This window comes from Apus apus, chromosome 1, assembly GCF_020740795.1.
Source record: "Apus apus isolate bApuApu2 chromosome 1, bApuApu2.pri.cur, whole genome shotgun sequence".
Lineage (NCBI taxonomy): Eukaryota > Metazoa > Chordata > Aves > Apodiformes > Apodidae > Apus > Apus apus.
The window spans coordinates 112,762,070-112,784,584 of record NC_067282.1 but is presented as its reverse complement, the minus strand read 5'-3'; the positions used below and the strand labels follow the sequence as shown (position 1 = coordinate 112,784,584).

At 42.0% G+C, this 22,515-nt stretch overlaps 1 protein-coding gene across 6 annotated transcripts in view; it reads right to left on the bottom strand.

Moving 5' to 3' along the window:
• The window catches only part of ASB9 (ankyrin repeat and SOCS box containing 9), a 28,168-nt gene extending 15,337 nt beyond the window's left edge, over positions 1-12,831 (bottom strand). For 2 of the 6 annotated variants that reach the window (XM_051609080.1, XM_051609079.1), the window contains exons 1-6: positions 12,365-12,830; positions 5,484-5,563; positions 4,242-4,349; positions 3,170-3,320; positions 2,476-2,610; positions 948-1,139 (exon numbers count right to left, since the gene is read on the bottom strand). In XM_051609080.1, coding sequence (XP_051465040.1) covers positions 948-1,139; positions 2,476-2,610; positions 3,170-3,320; positions 4,242-4,349; positions 5,484-5,563; positions 12,365-12,458 — 760 coding nt within the window. In that variant the 5' untranslated portion in view covers positions 12,459-12,830. Of the gene's footprint in view, positions 1-947; positions 1,140-2,475; positions 2,611-3,169; positions 3,321-4,241; positions 4,350-5,483; positions 5,564-12,364 lie in introns of all 6 variants that reach the window. The other 4 variants (XM_051609082.1, XM_051609078.1, XM_051609083.1 and 1 more) reach the window with 3 other exon arrangements.
• Between the last annotated feature and the right edge of the window lie 9,684 nt (positions 12,832-22,515).

The window sequence follows — 22,515 nt, the reverse complement described above, 5'->3', positions numbered from 1 at the left end:
CAGTTACAGAATAAGCACTTTCTAAGGGTTAAGTCTGTAGTTTTATACTGCTGGATTATTCAGCACATAAGGTTGGCCTTTAAAAAAAGCCTAGTTTATAAATTTGTATACATTTATTTATATTCATTGTGTCATTATTGTTCAGTTTTCCTTAATCCTCACAAAAAAACCCTACTCTAGAGTCTTAAATTTTAAAGATACTTTGCACCTATGTAAGATCTTAGCCAAGAAATAAAAATGGAGGGCAAAGAGCAAGAAGATTAGTGTTTCTATTTTTTTTTTTTCAATATCACATACAATTAAAATTTTCTGGTTGCAACTTTTATCATTTATGCATAAATCAGTATCTGGCACACACCTGGCCCTCAGGACACTGTAAAACCAAAGACTCCAATCCTAATGCTCACCAGCTAGCCTCAACACCCACCAGAGGTGGTTTTCTGCCTGTGTTTGTCAGGATGTTCCAGGTAACACTCTTGAATCTACTCCTGTCTCAGACACAAGGGAACTGAGACTCCCACTTAGAGAATCACAGAAATGTTTTGGTTGGAAAAGACCTTTAAGATCAAGTTCAACTTACTTCAGTGCTTTTAGTTATTCAGAAAAACCCACCATTAATCTCTAAGGAGAATTGTGTGGGTTTTTTTCTTCTCAAAAGTCTACTTTGCATGGTATTGCAAACTTCATGTAATTGCTCCCTGATGCAGTAGATTCACAACCACGAGGACAAAAGGTGGGTTTTTCTTGTTATCATGATTACTCTTAGTGTTACACTATATTCTGATGCTAGAGGACATAGAGCCAATATCAGTGAATGGAGGTAAGTTTAGTTATCCTCAGTGTTGTAGCTCTTGTAGCATGGAATAGCATAGCCTTTTGCAGCAGTTTGTGTGATTTTTTGTCTAATGAATCCCACATGAACAAATAAAACAAGTGCTAAGGGGCACCTTCTTTCTGCAAGAATAATCTTCCCACAGAGCTGCCAGGTGGAACCAGTTCCATTGGCCTCTTGCCTTCAGCATTCTTCATCCAAATGTCTGCTCCAAAGTCAATCAGCAGCATCACCAGCTCCACACTGCAATTCCTGGCAGCCACGTGCAGAGGTGAGTCCAGGCCTTTGCCACTGTTCGCATTTGCTCCTGAACACAAAGAGATGACAAACAATAGTGACAACACAGTAGCCTATTTCCTGCACTAGTTGTTCTTTCTCTGACTAATCCATGAATGCTGTAGCATCCACTCAGAGGTGTTCGGGCTTGACAGCACAATTTTCATGTGCACAACTTGCACTGATTGGGGAGCAGTGGTGTAGTCACTAAGAAAATTATCCCAGAGGAACAGCGCATGAAGACCTTCATCCATGGTCCAGTCCTTGGATATCTTGAAGCAGCACAAAGTTGTACAACTACGGCCCACCTTTGCTCCCCATCTCAGTGCTCCTTCTCTTAAAATACATGCAGGGTTTCAATATGCTCTGAACTGGAGTCTTAAGCTGGTGAGATTTTCAGATGCCAAATCATCAGTCGGGGTAAATATGTGAGGATGAAAAAGCTCTGGAGGTCCTCGGTAGAGGAGGATACAAACAAGCACCCTGATGAGTGTGCTCTTATCCATTATCCTGGGCTAACGGACCTACTTCAACAAGAAGAGTGAGCTGCAGAACCGACTCAAAACTCTTTATAATGCTTTTATGGAATACATTCTTACATATAGAAGGCAGTAAAATAGCAAAAAACCTGAAAATAATAGCCAAACATTTAAGACTTATATTATAAATTGTATTTGATTTCTTCCAAAAAAGCTCATTATACTAAATAATGTATAAAGTGATCTATTATATTTTTTTTTTCTTTTCCCTTGCCCCACCCCAATATGACTTCGTTGGTCCATCATTTTTGTACCAGCTATGTGGCTACTTTAGTTTATATGACCCGTTTGGTTAGAAGAGATACACTACTGTAGATAACAAAAATGGTCTTGTATTATCCAACTGCTTAAATTTACAGATAGGTTGGTTTGATGCAAAGAATATAGAGCTGAACATTTTTTTGTGTTGGAAATGTTTCAAACTTTTTTATGAACTCAGTAGGAATTAAAACATGTTTGCAGAAATACTGTGTAAAAATAAATGAGTAACATATTTTGGATAAAGAGGGAAGAAAAAAAAAATAATCATCCTGCCTATTTCAAATAACTGCAGCATCACACAAACATTGGAAAGGATGTTCCAGGCACTATCAGCTGTGTGAAATCCAGGATTACTCATGATTTTGTTGGGAGCTGTAAAGCTGAGTTCCTGGGTTAGGGAGACCCATATTACCCTGCTATCCCATTCAACCCAGGGCAGCCATTAAGAGCAGAACACCTCCAGGTCCCAGAGCAGGAGTTCCTCTAAATCTTTGCTACAAAGACAATCAATCCAAAGATAGATGTTACAGGATATGAAAGTGCCCCATCCTTTATTTTTCTCTTTACCTGACTCAAGCAGCTTCTTGGCACAGTTCACTTCCAGGTTCTCACAAGCCAAATAAAGTGGAGTACCCAGATGCTTGATGTTGTGATCTATATTTACCCCATGGGACGCGAGGAATTCAACACATTGCACATGACCTTAAAAAGGATAAAGGAAGAGTAAACTCACAGAGATCAGGCATTTTTCAGCAGTCCAAATTATCTATTGCAGTGGTGTAATCTGGCAAAAATTCAATGTTTTTTCAAGAGATGGTAGTGTAATACTTTTATCCATGCTACTGTTTCCAACCTAGAAAATAGGAGCTGAAAGCCACAGTCAGCAAAGAAGCTAAAGCCCTCACATTTTATCTGACTCATTTGAGATGTCTACCAAAGATGAAATAAATCAGGCCATGTTTCTCTCCACTGCTTTGGAAGATAGCCAAATGACTCCCTCAGATGTCCACATTGTCAGCAGATGATTTGGACAACACATCCCCTTCCAGGTGTCACCACATGAACACAGAGGCCCTGAGAGCCCAGCTGAGCTGCCCTCTCTGAGCACTAGCAGTGGCAAGAACAGCCCCACTCATGATGAGACCAACTAAGAAGGTATTTCACATGACCCAAATAAAGAAAACTGTCTTCTTTCTCTCTCTTTTCCACTTCAACACCTTGCTAGTAACATGAAAAGGAATTCAGACATCCATGGGGTTACCTCTCTTAGCAGCTTCATGGATGGGGGATGCCAAGTCACAGGGCGGGTGCAGGCTGGCTCCGTGCTGCAGCAATAAATTCAAGCAAGCCACACTGCCACTGACACAAGCACAGAACAACGGCGTGTGCCAGTCAACAGTAACTCCATTCACCTGGGGGAAAAATAACACAATCAGGCTGGTTTTTTGCTTTTTTTTTTTTTGTCTTCTCAGTATTTCAAAATTGATTAAAATTATCCAGTTTCTCAACAGAAAATAGGGCTCTCGATACAGTTTATTTAATTACTTGTAAAAACTGCTCACTGCTTCTGAAGATTACAGGTTTTTATTAAAAGATCATTACAAAAAATATTTTTAAAACTTGTCCCATGTCTCTCCTTCACATTTAACCAGTACTGCTCCAGGATGTCTCACGAGTTACCAAGTGTGTGCCTGTTTCTCAATTATCTCAGCCAAAACACACCTGCCTGTATCCCTCTCCTGAAACAGTAAATTTTTATCTGGAAGTGTGCAGACCTCCCCCTGTTGTTTTTTTTTACATTTTAATCTGAAGGGTAATATATGTATAATGAGTTAATTTTCTTATTCTTTATAATTTCAACATTAGCTTGAAAAGTAGAGGCCATGAGGCACACCCATTTCACAACTTTACTTGCATGATGTTTCCATTTTCTCCCCATTTTATGGTCAGTGAGCCCTAACAGTCCTACATCTCTACTCTGGATCTTGCTTGTTGACATCAATGATATTAATGTGTGCAGAAAATAAAAGACACCCTTAACTGTTGAAGGATTGTAAACCCTGTGCAAGAGGAACTTGCCTTTTTTCTTTCAGTAAATGATGAGAACATTATACCTTCATCTAAAGAACAATAAAAATTGTTGTTTATATCTGTGCTTTTTAGATTGCTTTAGTAAGGAGTGCATTTTATAAAATATGTACCTAAAGCAGAGCTAAGTCTAGTGTGTAAATCACAGTGACATGCTGACATGAAATAGTACCTCACCTAGCATTAAAATGTGATAATACAAATTACTAACACAAGAGGCAGTGGTCCATCTATCAGGCACTCACCTGAGCACCATGCTTTAATAGGACACTGGCACAAGCAGCATGACTCCCTAGGCAGGCTTCATGGAGAGGAGACACATGTTCTGCTGTGACAAGATTAACATCACTCCCCTGATGAAGTAAGGGAAGATATCATTACAACCAACCAGCAAACAAACAAAAAAACCCCTCTTTCTAGCTTTGAAGCTTTATGGAATCAGGCCTTCTTCAACTGCCTGGAGTTACTCATCTCAACAGGTAAGCAGACCAAGAGGCTGTAGTGTTTTGGCTGGAATGGGTTCTGGCACATCATACCAGAGGTCAGGCCTTGTACATGCTGATAATCGGTGCAGAAAGCTCTAGGCAGTGGACTGTCCAATGGGATAATACAGACAACCTTTCAGGAACTCAAATATGATTTTATTTCTAATACACCATGAATAACAAAATATGAAATTTAAAAAAAAAGATGAAAAATTACAACTAGATTTTTTGGCAGAGTCCTGCCTGCTGCTTTTTTACAACACTTTTATAAACCCTCCGACCACCTGCCAGGTGAGTCTGGTTGTTTGACTGGATAGAATCTCAAAGTGCTTATGAGGTGTTTTCTTGCTCTTTGCAGTGAGGCACACTCTAGAGGAAAGGCAGCTCCCACACTAGAAACCATTGTTTTGGTTCAACAAGATCTTTTGTTTCTAGCAATCTTGGTATTCCAGTAGGTTAAGTTCAGTGAGTTGATTACTCCTTCTTTTTCAATCAATTCCTCCACTGAATAAATAAAAAAATTCAAATAAGAGGAGCAGTGAGGTTCAGAAATCTCTTAACCCTGCCATGTCCTCCTGCAGCTGGAGCACAGACCCTCAGGCACTTCAAAAATAGATATATGGGTGACTGAACTGAAGCCTGAATGAGACCTTTGCCTGGATCCAGACCTGCTCGGCACTAAGAGGGTGAAAATGCTGCTCACAGGTGCATTAGCTGCAGAAGGAATTCCCCAGCCACCCAGAGATCCGAGCAATTGATATCCTGTTGCCTGCACCAGAATTAAAGTATGACCCAGAATATTTCAATATATCATCAGCTAAGTGCATAGAGCTTGTGCTAGGCAAGGAACCACAAGGATAAAAAAATATATGTTACATGCAGATTTCACTGCATTTTTGTCAACATGATTTCCTCACCCTTGGGGTCTCACAATAAAGCACAACCTGCATTCAATAACTGAACAAACCCAGCAGAGATCACATCAACCCAGCAGAGGAGTACCTGTTTGATGAGTTTCTTCAGAGTAAGCAGACGCCCATGGATAGAGGCATCATGTAAAGGAGACCAGTCTGACACAAAGTCTGTATAAAGAGAAAGAAGGGAAAAGTCTAACTGCTCTGTGGACTGTTTAATTAGTGTTTTTTACTTCAGCTGTGTGACCCTCGTAAAGGTCTCCAATTTATTACATGATCTGCCAAGATTTCCATGGAGCAGCTGCTGGGACTGAGTGAGACAAGAGGATGGCTTCACTCTGGGTGTGTTTTGAACTTATTCTGTGTTGGCAATGAGCAGCTGTGGTCCCCTTCAGAAGATGAGAGATGCAGAACATCACCTTACTCTGATTGAGCTTGTCCCTTGCTTTGATTTATTTCCAGTGTGTTTGTTTTCCCAAGCTCGTTACACCAATTAACTCAAAAGGACTACGTTTTGAAGAGGGTATGTCTGCTCAGTCATTCACCTCTGCTCAGAGCTGGCCTAGTATCAACAATACCTAACAGGAGTATGTACCAAAGTACAAGGGGATAAATTGTGTTACCTGTCAATTTGCCTTTCAGTTTTCAGTGTTTGGTGTTAGCTTGCGCAGCAGATCACTTTAAGTAATAGCTGTATTTTCTGTGCTGTTGAAACCACCAAGTGAGGTACAGCACGTATGTTCTGTACAAATATTAGAAAGGGATCTTCAGTATTACAGAGTTCATGGCTCGGAGCTATCTGACAACAACAGTCCCTCTGGAAGCCATTTACTTCCTTCAGCATTAATTGCCTCAAAACCCAGTGTCTGTTCTATGTCAGTGGCCCAGGTTCTTCCCTGGGAAGGAAGAGAAGTGTTTCCTAAGGACATTTCACCCAGGTTTTTTTTGGAAATATATTTTGCTGCTCTCTAGAGATGTCCCACTTTCCTTTCACTAACTACAGAGAAAACCCCAATGACAAGTTGCTGAGGTTTCTAGGGACGATACTAGGCCACATGCATGGAACAGGCTGTTTAACAGTGAGAAGTCCATTTTCAGCAACAAAACCTAATAAGCCACCATAATTCTTTAAAATAATTTTTACAGATTATTTTATGATGTCAGTGCTTATACAAGATCCACAGATCTTGTCTCAGCTATGAACACGCATGGGAGAACTGAACCGCTCAAGGCCACTGTCCTGCCCCTTCGGGTTATGCCACAGAATGCCTGAATGGGGCGATAACCAACTGTGTCAACCATCTTCTAGCCTGTTGGATTATTGCTCTCTCACCCTTGAGTGTGCTCAGTAAAGGATATCAAATTTAAACAAGATAAGATCTTGTATAGCGAGACTTACAATGGTTTTGTGATTGAAAAATTCTACACTAAGTAAATTGTGACCTGTGGTTTCTGACATGTGTTGTTTATCACACACAGGATATCTTTGCCTGCATAACTATGTTAGGTAGGTGGCTGAGTTTCTGCCAGTTTAGTGGCAGTGGAGCTCTAGATTTATAGTTATTCTTGCAAGAGCCTTTCCTGACTGTGCAATACATTTATCTAGAGTTGTTTATATAAACAAAGGATATTTTTGCTACTACAATACATAATTTTGAGCCACTTGATGATCATTACAATGCTTATCTGCATAGCACACTTTTGCAAATATATACATATTGCATCTTACCCTCATTGAATAATGGCTCCCTGATGGACTAAACTAGGGTAAATGTTAATGATTCCTTTCTTGGACAACAAAAATGTGGGTCACCATAACGAGTAGCTAGTCATACTGGTAAAAGTCACACACATCACAAGCAGGAACTCAACTGGTCCCTGTGATAGTTCTTATTTAAATGAAGTACTTAAAAAATAATAATAATCTGTCAGAATAATCAAGGCTTCACCTTGTCAGAATCCTTCCTTAACAAAGCCCCAGGATGCTCCTGGCTCACAGGACAATGCCAGTAACATCCTAGGAATAACCTCAGGATGAATTTGAAATCTCAAGGGAGATGAGCTTGTGGAAAAATGTCCTTAGGTTGACTGGACAAGCAGTTGATTCAGTATTTTCACCATTACTCCTCATTTCCCTGTCTCTGGCTATGACTATGACCTAGTTAGGGGAAGAAAAAGAGGGAAGGCTTGTATAAAGTGCTACATCATTCACTGGTTTATGCCAGGTTTATATTTACTTAATCTAATCTATCACTGGGCATTCCTTGGGACCAGAAAGGAGGTTAATTTTGTGTTCACCATAGACTGACAATGACTAAAGACAGGACACAGATCTGGTTGCTGGAGCCTCTGTTACCCAGTCAGTACATTCTGCTCTTAGCTGCAGTTAATATGGCTAGCAATCAGCTGTGAATTCTGAAAGAGAGATGCCTTGGAAAACAGGCTGTGAGGGACCATCAGCCCTGGGGCTGTGCCTTCTCCAAGCATAGGGCACCGTTTCCTTCCTGCACTCTCCCTGGTGGAGAAAGCTTGGTGTTTTCTTCTGCTCTTGATGTATATTTGTTATAGCTATGAGTTTGTGTCTTTTCCTTTGGATCATAAGTTTGTTGCCAGGGAAGGTGTTTGGTGACCTATTAACCATGGCTTACAGACTAGGTGTTTAGTGGATGCTTTGAAATCTGCCATCTATTCCTATTGCTGCCTGTGACTATGAGACACTGTCAAGTAAGCCAGGACATAACTCAACATTGAGCTTTAAGCAAAAGATGTGAAGGCAAGTCAGCCTGCATCCTTTCGTCTAAAGATGGAAATGGTCTCAATCTCTTTTATGAAGCAGTGTAGAAATCACTAACAAGAAAATACAAGAATCAAGTGATCTTTTCCAGGCTTGTTTTACTTTCCTTAAAAAAGTCAAAGAGAAAAAACTGAGAAACTGAGAAGCAACTCAGACTTCACAGGCACAGAAAGATTAATCAGCTGTGATTCATATTTGAGACAAGCCTCAAAACTAGAACCCAAATACAATTTTATGGGTGGCACTGACTATATGTAATAAACAGAGGGATTAACTTGGGATGTCTGGTTAATGAACATAAATGAGCTTTTAAATAAAAGTATTATTACTATTATTATTGTTGTTGTTGTTGTTGTTGTTTATTGTTATTGTTATTTGTTATTAGCATCATTTGAGCTCTGCCTGCCTTCTCCTGTGTTCCATGGGCCATGTCCCACAACAAACATACAATCCATTAAGTTCACAGACATCTTTTACCTTTAGCAAATGGACAGCCATTTCCAGAAGCTGTGGTTCTGGTCTCAGGATAGCCAAACTATGCTACAATTATTAAAAGACAGTGGTTTTGATTGACTAAAATAGTTTTGCTTTAAGTGATGTGTATCAACTGATGCTTATCTGACCATGCTGTTTTTCTTGCTGATCCTGCCTGTGTTACCATTGGTTGCTTTTCCACATACAAAAGCTCTGTAAAAACCTTTTGATTTTCCCATTTAGAAAACAATGCCATTGCCCAAACCATGTGAGTTGCAAGGGAAAAATGTTTGTAGTAATTCTAAGAATCTAGACTGAGGAACAAGTTTTGTTAGCTGCAGCTTGATGGGTTTTTTTGGCCATACTAATACAGGTGGGGTTTTGTGCAAACTACCAAATTGTTCTATCAACATGTCAGCATTCTGGTGACAAAGAGGGAGGTGCACCGTCATGCCATCACACCCATGTGCAGAATTTATCCATTCAGTGCTTGTTTGAGAAAAGGCAGGTTTTTACCAGTACTTGAAAAAGAGCCAGACCATAATCATCTCTGAACTGACCATTAGCTTGCAATTTTACCATGTCTAACTACTAATTAAAAGATTGACTATGTAAGCGTCAAAAATAAATGTCAGTGAAAAACAAAATGAGGTATGCACCAACACACAACAATCCAGCTGGGAATTCTGTAATGGAGAGGAACCGAGGTTTTTATCCTAAATGGAAATAAAAGCCTACTGTAGTTTCACACCAGCCTTGGATACATTGGGAAGAGGGGGTTTAAAGGCCTGTTGACATGGTGCACTTCCAAATCTGCTGTCTTGGACAGCATAGCCCCAAGCTTCCATCTCTCCATCTGCAGCAAACACCTTCACTCTGAAGCAAGCCAGGGAGGCAGCCTCCCTGCAGGAGAAGACAAATTTCCCCAAGTTCCTGCAACCAGCGTATCACCCTCCAACAGATCACAAAATTTGTTTCCTGCCTGCTCCAGTCTGGAGCTCCAGTTTCTAACCAGGAGGAGCAGGGAGGCTGCAGCTGGAGTCTCACTCCTCTATCCTGCACAGCACAGGAGGCACACCGTCCCTAATACAAATCGTAGAATCACAAAATGGTTTGGGTTGGAAAGAACCCTAAGCATCATCTAGCAACAATGCTCCTGACATGGGCAGGGACACCTCCCACTAGACCACATTGCTCAAAACCCAATCCAACCTGGCCTTGAACACTTTCAGGCAGGGGGCATCCTCAATTTTCTGGGCAGCCTGCTCCAGTGTCTTATCACCCTGTCACTAAAGAATTTCTTCCAGATGTGTAACCTAAATCTACCCTCTTTCAGTTCAAAGCCATTACCCCTTGTCCTATTAGTACACACACTTGTAAGAAGTCCCTCCCCAGCTTTTCTGTAGTCCCTTCAGGTACTAGAAGACCACTATAAGTTCTCCTCGGAGCCTTCTCTTTTCCAAGCTGAATAACCCCAACTCTCTCAGCCTGTCTTCATAGGAAAGGTACTCCACCCCTCTGATCATCTTTGAGGCAAATGATCAATCTTTATACTGTACACAGGCGTTTGATTAAAGCCTAAGGAAATGCTCACTGGCCATAGACTTTTAAAATCCTGAAACAGCTACTTTCAGGAAAGTCCTCAAAACAGTTTGCCCACCAGAGCAGCTCATGAAGTAGCAAGGCCAGTGTGTAACGGTGGCACAGCTGTGTTAACTGCATGTACCACCAAGCAACAAGGATTTCTTATTGCCAAAAAGACGCAAAACTGCACTCTCCAAGAGGAATACAGTCATTTGTCCAAATTTGAAATTTACCCACACCTTAGTCCACAGGAAAGCTGAGTCAGACCTCAGGACCTGCAGCATCTAGACATTTAAAACTTACTGGCTTTCAGTGGGATTGGTCCACCTAGCTTTCCTTTCACCACTGAAAATTACATTAAACCTCTGGTCATACCTGATTGCATTGCCACCACTCAGGCACATGAGCACTGGCAGGGTGGTGGATGCAGAGGGAACCTTATAGCAATGACAACACAAATATGCAAACCCTGACTGCTCCCTCTGGACAACAGAGCATGCACAGAACCTTTCTAGAAAAGCGCTCATTTTTGTGACAATGGCTGAAAGTATTTTTTTCCAACCTCTGACCATATGGAGAGAGTTGCACACTCCAGGCCTGTCCCCAGGCTGCTTTCCTTCTGCCTGGTGCAGCGCACAAGTGGCTTTGAAATCCTTTTGGCAGAAGTATGTTCTTGCATACATATTTGCATACATATATGCCAATGGCATTATATATAACAGTATTGCAAATGGTATTTTTCATATTCTAAGTTTTTCCCCTGAAGTTTGTAATATCTGTAGCCTGAGCCAAATACATTCCTGCTCTAAGTCACCCACAGAGCTTATTGACTCTGCTATGGAGCAGGCAGACACAAGAGGAACTGTCTGAACTTTGATGTTACAGAATCACAGAGTCATTGGTGTTGGAAGGGACCTTTAGAGATCACCTAGTCCAACCCCTCTACTAAAGCAGGATTGCCTAGAGCACATTACACAGGACTGCATCCAGGTATGTCTTCAATATCTCCAGAGAAGGAGACTCCACAAACCCCTGGGCAGCCTGCTCCAGTGCTCTGTCACCCTCACAGGAAAGTTTTCTCTCATGTTCAGATGGAACTTCCTGTGTTCCAGTTTATGTCCATTGCCCCTTGTCCTGTTTTCAAAGGACCAAGGGATCTGAGTGCAGCAGTGTGGCATGTGGGATCCCATCTTTCAAGTCTTCATTTTGCTGGAGCTCATTTCCACTGCTACCTGATTTGATTAATTATCTTAATTTACCTCCTCGTTCCTGCTGGACTCGCCACAAGCTGAAGCAGTAGCTTCTCAGAAAACAGAGATGAAGGGAACACATGTAGCTAAACTGTTATGTGAAGTTAAATTACTTGTCTTTTGTTACCATGTCACATTTTCAGTGGCTCCAGGTCAGACAACAGAGCAATGATCAGAGTGAGACCATGTGAATAACCAGTGACCACAACAGCATTGGTGACAACTGACCACAATGCCCTGACCATTGCAGAAGAAGTTGGTAGGGGTTGGTGACTCAGCCTGGGCAACAAGGCTTAGGTTTGCTCATCTGAAAGAAAAAAGAAAAGGAAAAGGATAAAAGGAAAAGGGGAAAAGAAACAGAAGAAGAGAAAGAAAAAAATACAAGGAAAAACAAAAAATTAAAATAAGAAAAAGAAGAAGAAAAAAAGGAGAAAGAAAAGGAGGAAAGGAAGGAGGGAAACAAGGAAAAGAAAGAAAAAGAAAAGAGGAACTGAGCCAGTGCTCAGCTTCCAGCTGGCACTAACCTAAGTAAAACAAGCCACATTGCAACTGCTTTTTCAGCATGCTGAGGTTCATGTGCTGCATTTGTTTTCTCTTGTAGAAACTGCAGCACAGAATCAGACACTCCTTTCTGTGATACACCAAAAAAGACCAACAAAATGTTCAGTTTTCAATAGAAGTAGCTTATTAAAATCCCTCCTGAAGTGCAAGGGCATGGGGACATTGTGGAGGACTGACTGCAGATGTGCCCTGGAAGTGGGACATCAGGTGGAGCACACTACCATAGCCTGACCCTGCCTTCTCCATTCTGCCTCCACAGCTGCTGGCTGAGGCAAAGGCTGGCAGTGAGAGAGGAGAGTTACTTACCCCCCATCAATGGGTTTGATAGAGATGCTGCAGATGCCTGGCCTCCGGTTCCTTGCAATTTGCTGGTATTTTGATTTGTTCCCTCCTCATCCATCTCAGCCCTGTCTGTCCACTTTCTGTTTTTTCACTTCGTGGTCGGTCTCCAGAGTTCAAATTCCATCGTCCCCAGTGAGCCCCAGCAGTGGGAATGATCTGTTAAGCAGACTCTGCACGCACAAGTCAAACAGACCTTGCAGCAGAGTGGGATGTGGTGCTGGCAGCACTTTGTACAGAAATTTGAGTACCTGGGTTGGGGTTTAACGAAGCAGCTCCCTGGCTGCTTTGGGAGGCAGCCAGCGATCCAGCGAAGCGAGAGATGTGCCTGATGTCACATCCTCTCCAACGCAGCACCCAATCGGGGCGCCTGCCGTCCGTTTTTATCAGGAAGGAAACTCTTGGTTTGCCAAAAAAACAAGACAGAAGGAGCCAGTTCGACTAGTTGAGCAAACTCTGCCTGCAGGGGATTTGCAAAGAAAACCTGCAGAGGTACGAGGGTGAGTGAGCAGATCTGCACTGCTCCTGAGCAAGTTGTTTGTGGGCAACTTTGCCGCACGCCTCCCTGGATGCTGTACACTGTGCAAAACCAACCCCCTTACCTGCCAAGCTCATGATGGTATGCAAGAAATGCAGCATTGCTCACTCCATACCCTACAGATATTGAAACCACATGTCTGAGGAGCTGTGCTTCCCACAGGAAGCCCTGGGTTGTCTCTGTGACATGGAAATCTCAGCACCGTGCGGAGTTTTTGCTGCAGTTTGACCAATTTCACTGAAACATAATCACACCAGGAGTTTCATGTCTGAGAAGTGCCCTTTTATTTTTAAGCATTTTCTTGGTCTAAGCCAAATATTGCTAACCCACTGGTGAATGAATGGCAAGGTTTTTTCCTGGAGGAGCCCTGCCTCATTTCTCTGAGTCCTTTTGCGAAAATTCTGTTTTCATGGATGATCTCCATTTGTATTTTTTTCTTTCCCAAATTAGTATAATTTACTAGCTGAAAAGCCTTTTTCTGTCCCTGAATAACTGCTCATTTGTGCACAAGTGCAAGCAGGCAGAACTTCTGTGCAACTGTGCAACTTCTGTGGTTTTTGGTGGGTTTTTTTTTTGGTTTTTTTTGGGGGGGTTTTTTTTTTGGTTTTTTTTTGTTTCTTTGTTTTTTTTCAATTTGTCTACAAGAGCACTTGTGGAGATATTTGGAGATATTTGTGGAGATATCTGGAGATACAAAGTGGTTAATCCTCGACTAATTCTGATACTAAGTCAGCTGAGACTAAACAACTGGGTTTAATTTTTATCCCTATTTGTAACATATGCAAGAGATCTGGAATAATACTTAGAGTTTCTTCGTCCATGTATTTAAAAATAATAAGTTAAGTTAAATGATTCAAAGAGCAGCTGAATATTCATCCACAAACCCTGCCAGCAAGAAACCTGTGAAGACAACCTGGGCACAAGCTGGCACAAAACTGATGATGAAATATGGGTGAGGACAGGGCCTGCCCCTTCCAGGCTCTCCCTGATGAATGCTCTCTTGGAGCCTGGATTTGGACCCTGGAGCTAGATGCAAGCTGACATTGTGGTCTGACTGGAAACTAAATTTATATCTTAGCCATGGAAATTTCAGCATCAAAAATGTTGTGGAAAAAATGTGTAAATGGAGAAAGTGGTATAAATATTGGTTTTGATTATTAACATGTGAAATAAGGGATCTTAAAACAATTTTTTTCCCCTTCAGTATTGCTTGAGTTTAGTGGCTAGGTTACCACATCTTACATTTAATCATATTTTTCATGTTATTAGAAAACATGTCAGCAATTTCAACATTAAAAAGAATCAGCCTGTGTATCCAAATATGCAATATTAGAGGTTATAAGTGAAGAAGCACTAGCTAGGAGCTTTCATTTCAACTATAGAAATCCCTTAGTCCCTAGTCATCCACAGATAGGAAGACTTCGGCCAGTTGGTCCTTTGACTGAGAGACCTGTTGACTGTATAGGGAAATAATTTGAACAGTCTGATATTGGTTGCATATATTTTGGTCATGTTGTGCTACATAAACCTCTGCCTTGACAGATGACCTGTTGCCTGGTCTTCCTGGAGGTTGGTAAGGTTGCACAGGGCACCTAACAGGTCCAATGAGCCTGCAGCCCTCCCCATGCAGGTGGACATCCCTGCTCTCCATCACCCTTTCAGAAAGGGGAGCCTCTGAGATCCTCACAGCATGTTGGTAGCACAGAGACATACTGTGCCCTGGGGTGTTTGTGTCCTGGTCCGTGTGTAACTGTATCTCATGGAGTAAATGGACACAGTGTTCACAAAATGAGTTTCTGGTCTTCTGACAGTACCAGAGAGGTAAAGACTGGGGCAAAACCACAATGATGGCAGGATCCCATTTGCACATCCACTCCTCGGACCTGGGGCTCCTTTCAGGGCTACAGGACCACACTCCATAGTTTCACTCTCTGGGCACGTTTCTTCCCTTGAATTATGGTATATTCTCAAATAACTAAAATAACATCCCCTGGGCTGGTTCTGAAGTCTTTCCTCAATCAGAGCATTTTCAGTTCTTATGATGATTCCCCCATTTTTGTTCCAGCCTGAAAATGTCTTACGTTACAAAACTCTACCTGTCTGCTAAAAATCTGGATAAGAGTGACCCTTACCTGGGATGTAGCCTTCCCATTTCTTGGTGCAAGCAGAATTTCTTCAGGTATTAATAGTCTTAGCAACCATTCTAACCAAAATTAGACATTCAGCTGGCTCTGACTATTTCTGGTAGAAGTATGAGATAAGAAGACAGCATAGCTAGTAGCTTCAAAACTACAGAAATTTCCTAAGATTAAAAAATTTACACTCAAAGTCTTCAAACAAGTATACTGTTTTTATTTCAAAATGCTCCTTGTTTTTGCATTCTAAAGGGCTTACAGGCATAGGCTATGTTTATCCACTAGGTGTGAAATTCATGGAATGGATAAGTGATGAAAAGACATTATTACCTTTATGTCCTCAGTGATGGCAAAGCCACCATTTGAAGGAAATGCTGCAGTCCCTGGAACTGCTGCATGGTTCGATCTGCCATGAGCCCTGCCTGACCTGTCTGCACTGCACAGTAATCTTGGCAGGGGCAGGACAGTGGTGGGGGAGGCCAGCACAGCTCCTGTTGTCTGTTAAGATTTAGGTGGGGCAGGGATGTCTGCCCAAGTTGGGGATTCACTTCATACTGTATATTTGTATCAGTGTGTGTGTATGTATGTATATATGTGTGTGTGTACATACAGATAGATATGTATACTTGTTTCTGTATGCGTGCATGTGTAGGTCTCTGTATGCAAATACAATGAAATTACATTTTCTACCCTTTCATTTAAAACAAATTTTCTCCCATCACAGGGTAAGAGAGCAGGAAAATGTACTTGCTAAGGGACCTATTAAAAGTGAACACCTTAGCCGACACCCAGAGCAGCGCAATTTCCTCTACACTTATTAAGGGACAAGATGGTCTACCTGGATTTACAAGCTGACCCCAAAGAAGCCCAGGGAGGTTGCTGATGCCCCATCCCTGCAGGTTTTTAAGGCCAGGTTGGATGAGGTTTTTTGCAAGCTGATCTAGTAGTAGGGTTCCCAGCTCATGGCAGGGGGGTTGGAGCTTGATGATCTTTAAGGTCTCTTCTAACCTTAATGGTTCTATGATTCTATGAAAGGTAGGAAACGTAGGGTCATGCTCTCTCTCTTCAATTGGTGGTTGCAGGGGCAGTTGCCAGGCTTTGACACGTCTGGAAATGTTTTTTTTTTGTCCTCATCCATGAGGAACAAGACCTTATTTTCAAATCATAGGGCCATCAGTACTTTTCTTGGACCTTGTTGAAAATGCAGGTTCCTGGTTCTCTCCACCTTTTGCACTTGTCCTGTGCAGTGTCAATCATAACCTGTCTCCAGCACACGCACACTTTCTCAGAGCATTATTTTCTGTTTGGCCAGGTCTCACCTTGTAGCAATTTTCTGTGCCACCTGCACTAAAAAGTACAGTTGTAAAGGGCCTAGTTATAGTTTCTGCTGTTTATAGTAGAGGCACAATGAGTAGAAAGGCGGAAGCAACACAGAGAACAGAGTGAAAAAGAAATGCCACTTTTCTTCCAAATAGTACAATTACATTCTTTTCTCTCTGCTGAGATTTCCCCCACTACTGTCACAGGCAGCCATAAAATAAACATGTAAGGTTCCCAAAGCCTCAATTATAAGACACATAGAATCATAGACTCATAGAATATACTGAGTTGGAAGGGACCCATCAGGATCATCGAGTACAACTCCTGTCCCTATGTAGGGCACCCCAGGAACCACACCATGTGCCTGAGAACATCATCCAAATGCTTCTTGAACTCAGGCAGGCTTGGTGCTGTGACCACTTCCCTGGGGAGCTTGTTCCAGTGCTCAACCACCCTCTGGGTGAAAAACCTGTTCCTGATATCCAACCTAAACCTCCCCTGATTCAGCTTCCTGCCATCTCCCCAAGTCCTGTCATTGGTCACAGGAGTGAAGAGATCAGTACCTGCCCCATCTCTTCCCCTTGTGAAGAAGCCATAGACTGCAATGAGGTCACACCTCAGCCTCCTCTTCTCCAAGCTGAATATATATACATATACACAATACCATTCTCTCCCAGAATCAAAGCCATATTGATTATGCCTGTGACAAAGCACAGTCTCTGAAGCTGTGAGCTCTAGAGAGCTTCAGAGCGAAGGTTCAGGCCTTGAAAAAATCGCTTTATTTTGAGCCCAAGCTCTCCTTCACTTCATTTGAAAGTGTGGGGCATGCTCAGAGCTGGGAGTGTAGTCACATTCTCTGCTGACCCAGAATCAAGATCCTTTGAATCATACTGTAGATACTTGTATGTCAATCTGCAGCTAGATTGCAGCAGAAAGCAGCCAGAAGACAGGTAAATTCAAGAGTCTGATGGACAACAACTGTCTTTTGAGCTCTTACTTCAGCTGGTAACCCAGACATACAGGTACAGAGACGGTGTGTTGGCTTTGTCCTGATGTGTAAAATAACATCATTTAACATAATGTTATCATCTAGAGCCATTTGTATCTTAAGCATCATTTTGATACCAATACCATCATCAAGCTAAATGAAATTCCCCAAATAAAACATCCCAAAGTTAGGAGATTCCAGTAGGGTCTATACAGCCTTGTTGTATGCCAGGAATATGCAAGAACGATTTAAATTATTTAACTTCCTTAGTTGCAAATCTTTTTTGGAAGCAAGGAAAAAATTCTCCAGCAACAAGGGAACATGTTTTAACATCAACCTGGATCTCAAGATAAAGAGCACACAACTTCCAATACAAATCCGAAACAGCTTACACAACATGGAGATGCACCAGGGTTTTTAGTCATTACAATACTATTTTCCATTTAAATAGCACTTACATCCCTATGTTCTACATAAACAGAGCTAGTTACAGAAATCACTTAATCTTTATTCAAATGCGACCATCCTCCGTGGATGAAAGTGCACGGTAAAGTTGAATCTACAACACTCAGTATCACTTTTTACCTTTATAGCTTACCTTATAAACAGAACCACTTTTTTTTCTCCTTCAAAAATTTAAATCTTTATAAGTCATTCAATGAAATGTTTTACTACCTTGGTTTTTTTTTTTTCTCCTACTTGTTAATCAGTTGCTAAATTGTGCACATTATTCATCATATAATATACTTCTTTATTATTTATTATTTTGGACAAGTATATCACTTTTATTATTGTTATTATGATCACAAAAATTGCTTCAAGCGGTGAAAACTCTGCTGATAAATCTGTCATGGCATGCAAATTCAGCATTGGTTTGTGAGGATGCAAACCATGGAATTACAGAAAACAAGTGGAAAAGTGGACATAAACCATGGGAATTTTAAATTTACCTTCAGAATCAGAGCCAGAAATCCTAGCTTTCCTTTATAGCTAATGAAGAGAATTAGGCATTTTAAGACCATGATTCATTTGATCTATTTTAGATGTCAGCATTGTCCAATGCCTGAACCACAAAACCTTGCCTTTGGGGCTCCTACACCTCAGAGGGGAGGATTTTGACAGGCGGCTCTGGCAGATTTAGCTGCAGTGGTCTAAGCTGTTGCCTCCTGCCCTGTTCTCCATATTGATCAGAGATTACCCACACGCTTGCAGGGGATGGCAGCACTGGCCACAAACTGATGCCACGACTGGTTTAGTAACAGTCTGTTATGTAAGCTCAAAACCCGCGTAACAGCAGTTTTTCTTCTCCAACCTGTAAACTTGAGCCCTGAGACTCTAGCACATGTCACATTCTCCTCTAAGGCAGTAATTTCCAGCCAGCAAGCAAGGTAAACATCTGGGACAGCCACATTTTAAATCACAGCAGTTAAATCTGCCAGAACTTGTCCACAGGAGTGCTAAATCACCAGCAGTTTCCTGAGTTTCCTGGGCTTTCTTTGGAAAGCTGCTGTGAAATCTCTGCTTAGAAAAAGAATGAAGAGAAAGTTCTCCCTTGGAAAAAATAGTAATATTGTCCAGTTCTTGTATTCCTAATTACCTCAAAACAAGACTTTTTTTCCAAAGGTTTTCCTTTTCTTACAGTTGTTCTGCAGTGCTTTGATTTTCCCTTCCTCTTACCCTCACGGAAACTTCCCTTTGCAAACATCCCACAAGCTTGGTTGGGAAACAGAATTCTGCAAGTAACTGTTATTCCCTTATGCAGGTTGGCAGTTTTACCTAACAACAGAGCCTCTATATCAAAGCCAACAAATGCTGGAAGAAGTAGCAAATATGTCTCAGTGTCAGTAGTACCTGGACCCACGCTTTTACTCATTTTAGATGTACAGAAGCACCAAGATCTCCCAGGGAGCAAGACAAACTTAATATGAGAGCTTGCACACGGGTTTCTTGTATTTTCTTTGTGACAAAGAGGGGATTAGGGGCATCCTCCTCACAGAGAGAAGAGTGGCAACACTCCATTTTTCACCATCTGTTTCTCAGTGAACACCTACATAAGTTTCTTTGTATGCTACAAAATCAGTTTTGACATTTCTTTCTGAACCAGCTTTAAAACTTTTACTCTTCAGTCCATGCAAAAAGAATCCAAACACTGAAAGTTGTTGCTTTGGTTTTTTTTTTTTTCAAATCATTGTAATTCCAAGTCTTTCTTGATATTTGTTTTTGTCCCTTCTCATGGGTTGTCATCTTGGTTTCTCAGCACTGCCAGGTTACTGGTGTGGTGAAATGATCTCATGTCAACAGTACATACCAGTAAGCAGATGGCAGGTGTAACCTAGTACTTGAGAGATGTGGTGGTTTTTTTACCACAATCTCCTGGATAATTGTAAGGCAGTTCTACCCAATACCTAATTTAAGGGAAAGCCAAATCCAGGCATAGAGCAGATTTACATTGTTCTCTCCTCCCCTTTTCTAACTTCTCATTTTTTAGGGAAAAAAAAAAAAAAGAGGGAATTCTTTGGCTTCCACTGTAAAATAGCCATTTCTGAAGAAACCAAAATAAATTCCACAAAGATATTTCATCAAAAAAAGCAATCACCATTGAAAAAAATTTTTACAATAGTTATTATAGTTTTCCAAAGATCCCAGTGATTAGACTAGCATGGAGAAAAAAACAAATGTATCACCAGCAGGTTCAGTGCCACAGAGGTCAGCTGAGTTGGCCCTTGCTGAGCAGTCCTCATGGTGGCAGGTTCCATTCAGAGCATGTCCCCTAATATGCAGACTGCCACCAAGTGTGTCCCCTTATTGAGCCTAAAGGCCCATAGTGGGTCTTACCAAACTAAGGCAATTTCCTTATCTCCCTCTAGTTACTCTTTCATCCCACTGCCTATCAGTACCAGGAGGCAACAGCAATAAGGGCTGAAGAGTATAAGAAAGGCAGATGGGAGGATGATAAAAGGCTCATGGGATGGAGGCATCTAATTAAGGGTTTCTTCTGCTCTGGTGGTTCTCTTTTGTTCATTTCTGCTGGGTTTAGATGCTCACTGTTCATTTAGCACATTGCATTGCAATAAGGCTTGCCACTCACACTCATGGGGCTGCTTTCCAGACGTTGTTGGAGCCTACCTCTAGAAATTTCCCTCACGTGACATATCTTTCCACACTTCTTCCTGTGGGAACAGCCAGCATGCTCCAGCTGTTCTCACAAGCGTGGCCTCCCAAGACTTCCTCATGGGGAAAGTTAGTAACACCTTGTCACTATTGCAAAATGCTATTTGTGGGCTTGTACAAAAATTAGCCCAAGATCCCGTGAGCACTTGTCCTGAACTGGGGCTTATGTTGGCTTAAGAAATGGCCTGCAGAAAGCTACACTGCCAGCTCATTGCTTGGGCAATGAGGGTGGAGAAAGAAAATGCCCCTGGACCTTGTATCTGGTTCTGTTCCTTCCAGCATCCTGCTGGCATAGCAGGTGCTCTCATTTTCTTCTGGCAAAGATTATGAGCAAATTACTGAAGTAATTACTAGGCTGTCCTGAATAACATACTTAATCTCCCTGCCCTGCTCCTGGAAGATGGCATCCAGTACTGTGGAGAAGAGGGCTTGTGGAATAGCCTAAGTCAAACCAATAGGATCTGAACTGTTCCCAATGCTATCTTCAGTCTTAAGAAATCCACACAACTAGTATTGGACAGAATAGTTGCTCAGATCAGGAGCTACCCATATTTTCTGTCTTGAAAACGCAAAGTTGGGACTACAATAAGCAGCTGCCTACAGCAGTAGCATACCTTGCTAGATGTTTCCTTTGCTGTCCCCAAGCTCACCTTGACTTTTTTTTTTTTTTTCTGAAAATCCTCAGAAACAGCCAATGGATGTAGATTCACAATGTTGATACTGTAGACATAAGAGTTTCCCTTCATAAAGTTTTATGATCTGAGCACAGTGACAACTTTATAAGCTTGTCCTATTTACCATCCATCCAGCTTGGTCACTTGCATAAATAATTGAAATTGTGGAAGAAGAAAAACGACTTCTGGAAACCGATGTACAAAGTGCAAGGTTCACCTGAAGCTGAAGCATAAAGACCCAAGTGTGTGGCAGGACTGGCTGCCTGTTCCCTTTCTCCAGCTGTGGGGGTATCTCTGGTGCATGACAGCATGCAGCCTACCTCTCCCAAGGCTGCATCTAACCTATTACGTGGGTCATTCCACATCAGGTCCTGCTGTTGTCCATCACATCCCAGACCAGAAACAACAGAGCCTTGCCAGGACCCCAACTGCCTTTTGGCTGGTTGTGGGGAGGAAAAGCTCTTCACCCAGCCCTTCTCCTGGCAGTGCTGCAGGTGGGAGAAGACCAACACACTTCTACATCTTCCCAGCCTGAGTCCCACCTCAGAGTGCTTGGAGGGGCCAGTTCTCCACAAGCCCACACTCTTCAGAGCAGACTTGGAAGTCGTCTGCTGGTGTAGACCACAAAACAAGAGTTCTCATAATCATTCTCCATCTTGAAAAGGTGAGCAGGTTGCACCCAGATATTGTTTTCACATTACCTTTTGAGTGTTGATCAGCTTGAGGGTAGAAAGGCTCTACAGAGGGATCTGGTTAAGTCAGACTGGTGGGCTGAGGCCAGTTGTATTGAGGTTCAACAAGGCCAAGTGCTGGGTCCTGCCAACAGGACTGTGGAAGTGATTGTCTCCCTGTACTTGGCACTGGTGAGGCCACACCATGAGTCCCATGTTCAGTTCTTGGCCCCTCACTACAAGAAAGACATCAAGGTGCTGTAGCAAGTGCAGAAGAGGGCAACAAGGCTGGTGAATCATAGAATCATAGAATCCTAGGGGTTGGAAGGGACCTTGAAAGATCATCTAGTCCAACCCCCCCTCCCAGAGCAGGGTCACCTAGAGACATAGGAACGCATCCAGGTGGGTTTTGAATGTCTCCAGTGAAGGAGACTCCACAACCTCTCTGGGTAGCCTGCTCCGTCACTCTTACAGTAAAAAAAATTTTTCAGATATTCACCTTGAACCTCCTATGCTCCAATTTACACCCATTACCCCTTGTCCTATCACTGGTCATCACTGAGAAGAGCCTAACTCCATCTCCCTGACACTCACCCCTTACATATTTGTAAACATTGATGA